General features: G+C 39.0%; 1 protein-coding gene across 1 annotated transcript in view; it reads right to left on the reverse strand.

The window, feature by feature from the left end:
- Positions 1 to 289: 289 nt before the first annotated feature.
- The window catches only part of LOC131993308 (melanopsin-A-like), a 15,081-nt gene continuing 6,593 nt past the window's right edge, over positions 290 to 8,777 (reverse strand). The window contains exons 6-10 of the mRNA XM_059359153.1: positions 8,608 to 8,715; positions 6,596 to 6,791; positions 5,297 to 5,461; positions 2,931 to 2,990; positions 290 to 2,001 (exon numbers count right to left, since the gene is read on the reverse strand). Of these exons, the coding sequence (XP_059215136.1) occupies positions 1,837 to 2,001; positions 2,931 to 2,990; positions 5,297 to 5,461; positions 6,596 to 6,791; positions 8,608 to 8,715 (694 nt within the window). The 3' untranslated portion in view covers positions 290 to 1,836. The remainder of the gene's footprint in view (positions 2,002 to 2,930; positions 2,991 to 5,296; positions 5,462 to 6,595; positions 6,792 to 8,607; positions 8,716 to 8,777) is intronic.

Raw genomic sequence — 8,777 nt, forward strand, 5'->3', positions numbered from 1 at the left:
GAAACAAGGAGAAACATTTGAATTTAATCAGTCTGACTTTTTGTAAAATCCCATTTTGTCATCGAACCCAGATATTATCCACAATTCATACCAGATGGAAATTTAATCTGAATAAATGTATTTCTAATTGTGGCAAGAGGATTTCCCAAATTATCATGCTGGCACCTTCCATAAAACGTCATTTTAATTTGATGTTTCTCCTTTTTCAGGCTCCTTCTATCTGAAACTAGGGTTTAGGTTGTCAGATTAAAAAGATGTTTTTTTATATAGAATTTGCGGAATTCCTAAAAGAATTGCGGTTCCTAAAGTGTATTTATAAGAAAAACTTTAACGGTACTCTGCAGAGGGCTGAGCTGGAAACACAAAAATAAAATAAATCAAAAAGCAACAGACAACAAGAACACAAACAGGAAACCACAGGGTGTTTTTTTTCTTTTTTTGTAGAAAAATCGCATCGTGTGCCACAAGAGAAACATCTACCTGATCACAAACAGTCGTCGTATGTGAATCAGTTTTCCTGAAACATGAGAAAACTGTTGCTAAAAGGGCTCCGGGGCCTTCACCTGCATCATAGGAACAATACCACCTGGAACATGACTTTCTTTGGGTTAAACTTAAAAAAATAAAAAATAAATAAATACTTGTTTGGCTCCAGGACAAAATGAACTGTTTTAATAGTAAAAATGCGACAGAGGGATCAAACAGCCCTCACACAGGTGTCGTAAATATAAAGGTTTAATAAAGAAATTAAAGTATTTGTTCTCAAAACAAAAATTCACAACACAAAGAGCAACTTAACACCAAAAATACTTTCAGTATAGAGGCATTTTTGTTTGTTTTTTCAGTATGATTCAGGCCATGTCCACTTGTATGAAGATATTTTTAAAAACTTACATTTTTCAGTGCATCGCGTACACATGTTTCTGCATTGCATACATGTCCAAACTGAGTTTTAGGCGACTGAAAATAAAGCTTTTGAAGGTCGATCTTCTAAAACTCATTCTTGCCTTTCACAATAAAAGCCTCAGTCATGCACAATGGAACTGTGTGCCAGAGGTAACTCAAATTCAATCAGAGAATTTCACTGAAAGGAAAAAACAAAGAAAACAAACAAAGGATTTTTGTTATTTGGTGGAATGGCGAGCCAGGGAAAAAATCCATTAGATTCTGAATCACAGGGCGGATACACAAACAAATTTTCACTTTTGTTAACATTGCGACATGGGATATTTGTGCTGTGTTCTTGAAGCGTCAAAATAATCTGACAAATTTGTCCCCACACATGAACGCCCCCTCAAGTCTGAACTACAAAAAATGTTTGGGGCGTTTCTCATGGCTCGCCTGATTTGTTAATTTTGCTCTTTATTGTCACACAAACACTTGAAACAGCTGCCAACATGTTGTTTAAAGTCTGAATAATAAAACACAACATGTCTTCTTTGTAGTGTCCATGTTGTTTCCACATTACGACTTAAAGCACCTTTGGTTTCGGCAGAGTCTCATTCTAGTTCAGGGCTGTTTTTGGATAAAACGTCCAATAAATTAAAGGGACTCTGGTGCACTGATCTGTCAGAACTTTGAGGGCATTTTTCAAATATGGTGTACAAAAAAAAGGTGTTAAGTTGCTCTTTTAGTGGCCAAACACTCATTTCATTGGATAAAAAAAGGTCCAGGTTTGACTTTGACAGACTTGAGACTAAAATCTGCTCTCTAGTTAAAACTAAAAGAGAGTTGGAATCAACTTCTCTAAAACCTACGAGGTGTAAAACTTTGTTTCTGGACTTCAGGTTAACCCCGTGTGACTGGACGTCAGCTGGTCACGTGGCAGCGGGCGCTCTACCCAGACCCCGCCCCCGTGCTGTTGTTATTGGCCGACTTGGGGCGGGACTTGCTGGATCCATTTCGTCCAATGGGAAGGAAGGGGCTGGTCTCAGAGGTGACCACGATGCTCGGGATTCGACCAATCGTTCCTCTCATCACGTGTCCCTCCGTGTGATCCGACTGTCCCACAGGAAAACAATTAATTAAATTAATTAATATTAATAAAATCATTATAAATAATTATCAATAATTACAATTATTCTATCTATTATCATTAGATATATTTAATTTAATTTAATTTAATTTAATTTATTATACAAACTCCTGTTGTGTTTTTGGATCCAACCAATATATAATATAATAATATAATCCAATATAGCAAAATTAAAATATTTCACGTGACCTGAAGTTCACAGCTGAGGCTGATGGGAAATTATATATAAAATCAGAATCACAACTTTTGGTCAATATTGAGATCACAATTATTAGCATAACATTTCATGTGTTTTATACATTTTTTAAAACATATTTCAACAAAAAAAAAAGAATACAATAAAAAAATCTTAAAATGTAATAAATAAATACAATATATAATATAATATAAAAAATATATAGATTTTTAAATAAATTATGTAAAAAAACCTAAACAAATTAATGAAAATAATTTATATAATAAACTAGAAAAAAGTTATAGCTAATATGCACATATTCCATATCTATAAATAATAAATAAAATGAATTTGATAAATCTGTATTGTCATGCTTGGCAAAAAATCTACTGAAAACAACAAAACATATAATCAGTATTTTGGTAAAATATTTTCAAGATATTCCAGTCAGTAAATCAATAATAATAATAATAATAATAATAATAGATTATTGTTGTTGTTGTTAGAATGGTGTAAAACCAAAATTGTGAATTAAAATAAAATTTGATTAATTTCCCAGATGTACTAGAAAAACAATGACTATGATCACTAAAACGAGAAATATCCTTAACATTTAATTCATAATAATAAATAATATTTTGCTTTATCCTGATTATTTGAAGGACAAATAAATGTACAAACATAACTTTAGATCTGAGAATAATAACAGGCAGCACTCACGTTTGGGATGCTGCCGCGCTCAGCGACTCCTGCGGTGGAGACGTCATTGTCGTAGGACGTCTGCAGGGAAAACAAACACGTAAACTCGTCATTATCAAACTGATTAAACAGGCGGGATGGAGGTCACTTCCTGTCAAATAAAGGGTTAAATATTTATGAATTAGATTTTATCCGAGCACCGTTTATCATCTCTAATCAATTACCGCTTTCTAAATTCAGATTTCAGTCAGTGATTGAGATCAAAAGGAAGAGAGGGATTTTCTGGAGATGAAAAGCACATCAAGCAGATTAAAAGAGCACAAAAAACAGATTAACGTGAACACCGGTGTTATGGAAGAAGATGTTCTGCTTTCAGCCTCAACTGACCCTCAAAATGACCCAGAATCCCTCAGGTGACCCCTCCCGCCCCGTGAGGGGGTAAATATTGTGTAATAATCTGAAAGAGTCTGTAAACGTCCTGCTGTTTAATCCGTCTGCAGCTGCATTCATGCTGTCTGAAGGTCCACCACCACCAAGTCTGATATTTAAAGCATCAATGTGCAAGTTTTATCTCTTTAAGACAAGTTCAAATATTCAGTTCTGCCATTTAAATTTGATTTTTTTTTAAATAAAAACAAAGCAAAAACACTGAACATATAAACTTCAGGACAGAATTTAACTACAACTTTCAGTGCATTTCACTAGTAATAATCCAATTATTAGGGATGGGTACCGAATTCGGTACTTTTATAGGTACCGACCGAATTCCGTCGGTACTACCAAGTACCGATTCATGTAAAATCAAACGGTACCATGTTTCAGTACCTAAACGGCGTTACCTTTAAACTGATCATTGATTTCAACCTGTTTTCATTTAACGTCTTTGATTAACAAGCGTGCTGACAATCGCTGACAATTTTTTTATTTTTTTTATTTACCTCCTCGTCTGGTCCTGTCTGCTCACCGCGGCCACTAGCCACTAGCTGCTGCCCTCTTCCACCGCGGAGCAGAGACGAACAGCCGGCTCTAGGCCTGCTAGCCGCCAGCTGCTATCTCTCCAGTGTCTCTACCCGGGCTTGGCCTTCGTCTGCCTCCAGATTGGACCTTCCTTACTCCGTTTGCTCTCTCCATTCTTCTGTAGACTAGTCATTAGCAGCTAGCAGCTAGCTGCTGCATCTCCGCTAATACTCCGCTCTTCAACTCAGGAACATTACCTGCCACTTTACTCCAAACTGCCTCGCTGAAATTAAATCCCTCAGACTCCTCCGTCATCCTCGATATGTGCACAGAGCAGCCCGACTCAACTTTGTTTATTCCATCATGCTATGCCCACAATACTGTCTGACCGGTGCTGCGCCGCACAGCTACGACGTCATCACAACAAATCACACGTGCACTTGCAACCTTTTTTTTTTTTTTTTCTCCATGCACCTGCCACCTGAGAGCTCCTCTGCATTCTTTGATAACACTGCAACCTTCATGTTACAATAAAACAATAAAGCACTGCTCATCCTGGATTTTATATTGTTTTGATATATTTTTTAAAGTTTATATTTTGAGAAATGAATATGTTGAATTGAAAAAAATAGATTTTATTATTAAACAAATTAACATTTATTACCACATAAACAAGCGCAAAAGTACCGAAAATTGGTACCGTTGAGTACCGGTACCAATTCCCAGGTACCGGGTATCGGTACCGTATCGGTTCAAATGTGAAAGGTACCCATCCCTACCAATTATAGAGGTTCACATAGAAAAAATAACACTGCTCCTTCAATATCACAATAAAAGTCATTTTTCTGCTTCACAGTGAAAGGGCTCCTTCAATTTTACAATGAAAGTCCTTCTGCTTTACAGTAAATGCCCTTAATCCATTTCACAATAAAAGTCATCCAGCTGCTTCAAAATAAAAGTGCTCCTTCTGCTTCAAAATATGTTTCTATCTTTATTATGTTTCTATCTCTATTTCACAATAAAAGCCACCAACAAAAGTGCTCCTCCTGCTTCACAGTAAAAGTCCTCTTGCTATTTCACAATAAAAGCTCGGTCTGGGTAAAATCTATGCAGATGCTTCCACAATAAAATATCTCCTTTTGCTTCACAATAAAAGTCTCTTCTATTTCACAGTAAAATTCCTCCCACTGCTTCACAATAAAAGACTTCCTTCTGCTTCACAGTAAAAGTCATCTTGCTATTTCACAATAAAAGTTCTTCTGTTTCACAATAAAGGTCTATCTATTTAAAAATAAAAGCCCCCAAGGTGCTTCACAGTAAAATTTATCCAGCTGCTTCACAATAAAAGATGCTTCAAATTCAATTCCATGCAGATGCTTCAAAGTAAAAGTCCCCCAGCTGACTGTTTCTTTCACAATAAAAGCGTGTACCTTCTCGAAGATGCCCGAGTCGTGGCTCTTGACCTTTGACTTGAAGCTGGCGGACGGTTTGGCGTCGGGCAGCTCCGCCGTGTCTCTGCTGATGTCACACGACACCTGGCGGCTGGCGGGGCGGGAACTCATGCTGGATAGGTCAGCCTCGGTGTCCGTCAGACCCTGCAGAACACACACACACACACACACACACACACACACACACACACACACAGTAAGGCAGAGACACACACACAGACACACACACACACACACACACACACACACAGTAAGGCAGAGAGACACACACACACACACACACACACACACACAGACAGACACACACAGACACACACACACACACACACACACACACAGTAAGGCAGAGAGACACACACACAGACACACACACACACACAGACACACAGAGACAGAGACAGACACTCACACAGACACACACACAGACACACACACACACACACACACACAGTAAGGCAGAGAGACACACACACAGACACAGACACACACACACACACACACACACACACACACACACAGTAAGGCAGAGAGACACACACACAGACACACACACACACACACAGTAAGGCAGAGAGACACACACACAGACACACACACACACACACACACAGTAAGGCAGAGAGACACACACACACATACACACACACACACACACACACACACAGACAGAGACAGACACACACACACACACACACACACACACACACAGACACACACACACAGACACACACACACACAGACACACACACACACACACACACACACACACACAGACACAGACTCAGACACACACACACAGACACACAGACACACACACACACACACACACACACACACACACACACACACAGTAAGGCAGAGAGACACACACACAGACACACACACACACACACACACACACACAGTAAGGCAGAGAGACACACACACAGACACACACACACACACACACAGTAAGGCAGAGAGACACACACACACATACACACACACACACACAGACAGAGACAGACACACACACACACACACACACACACACACACACAGACACACACACACACAGACACACACACACACACACACAGACACACACACACACACACACAGACACAGACACACACACACAGACACACAGACACACACACACACACACACACACACACACACACACACAAAGAGACACACACAGACACACACACACAGACACACACACACACACACACACACTGTTTCTGTCTCACACCACCACGTATGACGTCACAGCTCACGTGGATCGGAGCTCACCGATTCGCTGTCGGAGGCGGAGGAGAGGCGGGACTTGCCGTAGCTCTGCCTCTTCAGCTGGCTGCTGATGTCGGACGTCTGGCTGGTGACGGTGGAGCGCCGCGTCGACATGAAGCTGCTGCTCGCCGAGCGCATGTCGCGAGGATGGACGCAGAGCAGGTAGCCGAGACACGGGATGTACTTCGCCAACGCTATCCTGCACAGAGGAACAGAGAAGAAGAAGAGTTAAATAAAATAAAACAATACAATAAAACCTTCTGCTTTACAACAAAAGTTGTTCTGCTGCTTCACAATAAAAGTCCTCCTGCTTCACAATAAAAGGCTTTCTTCTATTTCACAATAAAGGTCCTTCTCCTTAAAAGTTAAAGTCCTCCTTCTCCTTAACAATTAGTCCTCTTGCCCTTTCACAGTCATAGTCCTTCTGCTTTACAATAAAAGTCTTATATTTCACAATAAAAGTCTTCCCACTGCTTCACAATAAGTCATTCTCCTACTACACAGTTAAAGTCCTTTTGCCTTTTCACAGTAAAAGTCTTTCTGCTGCAAAATAAAAGTCTTATATCTCACAATAAAAGCCCTCCCACTGATTCACAATAAAAGCCCTTCCTCTGCTTCACAATAAAAGTCCTTTTTCTGCTTCACAATTAAAGTCTTACATTTCACAATAAAAGTCCTTCTGCTTCACAACAAAAACAAACAAAACAGCTGACTTGTGACAAAAGTCTAATATTTCCACAATAAAAGTCCTCTCACTGCTTCATAATAAGAGTCCTTACTGCTGTTTCAAAATAAAAGTCCTTCTCCTTCACAATAAAAGTCTCAGAGACCGCCATAAATTGATTATATAAGCTGCTTTCTTTTTATCCTGCACTGTGTGTGTGTGTGTGTGTGTGTGTGTGTGTGTGTGTGTGTGTGTGTGTGTGTGTGTGTCGGTCCAGTGAACATCCAGGTTAGCGGAGCGGCGCTGAGGTCAGTGAGGTGTTGATGATCGATCTGCTCACATCGACTCACTGAAGCTGCACATTCACATTTAATCTGAATTAATTCACTTTATTCTCTAACGATCCGTTATCGTCTTCTGGAAATTAATTTACAGGACGAATCCAGAGAGGAAACTGATTTTAATGAGGTGTGTGTGTGTGTGTGTGTACCTATACTTGAGGTGTGTGATGACAAGATCAGGGACCAAAACTCTGAACTAAATTCTGCTCAATATTAATTTAATCGCTTTATGAAATACAGTAAATTATCTGGTTTTGAGCTGCTGCTGATAAGAATACATGTTGTGATGAGACTGTTAATGTGGAGTAAATCAAATATAGCAGTAAAAAGTAGTAAATACTCCAATCACTATATCACTTTAACATTTATTTTAAACACAAATGTAAATGACACTTAGCAAGGTTCCTATTGGTGTTTTACAATGTTGTGGTGCTTTTATTTTGAAAAGGTGCCGTCCAGTGTGGAACGGGTGCTTTCATTTTGAAATTAGTGACAGGAAATAACAGGTGGAACGGTAAAATGAAAAACAAACGGTAAATAATAACGAGTGCGTCTTTATTCATCTAAAGTTGATATAAAGTATCAAAAAGTATGCGCTTCAATGTACAATATATTTACAAATGCACACTTATTTGTAAAAACCAAAATACAAGTTACAAATTAGAAATTTGTATTTCTGGATAGCAAAACACGTGTGCAAATCAAGGACTATTTGTAGATCAGCCTCTGTGTGTTTACAGGTATTGAGCTACTAAACATACATTAAAACCACAAAAACTATAGCATGTATGTTATGCAGTAAACCAGTAATTTATTAGCTTTATGCTAAAAGCAATATGTGTTTTTGACAAAATCACTGTATTTTGTGGAATACGTTTCATTCCAGGTGTGTATTCATCATAGACTATATATAAGGTATGAATGCAGGCAAGTACGTACGTTTACGTAATACGTAAACCGCCTTCAAAATAAAAGCACTATTGATTTCTTATTTGTGGGTGTGTGTGTACCTGTACTTGGGGTGTGTGATGGCGTAGATGATGGGGTTGTGGATGGCGGAGGCCTTGGCGATGACGGCGGGGACAGAGTTCATGTACGGCGTCAACATATCCGCGTAGCTGCAGCAGGAAACACAAACAGTAACTACAAAATAAAAGCTCATAACTGTCAATTAATATAA

Source organism: Centropristis striata, chromosome 20 (assembly GCF_030273125.1).
Source record: "Centropristis striata isolate RG_2023a ecotype Rhode Island chromosome 20, C.striata_1.0, whole genome shotgun sequence".
NCBI classification, from domain to species: Eukaryota; Metazoa; Chordata; class Actinopteri; order Perciformes; family Serranidae; genus Centropristis; species Centropristis striata.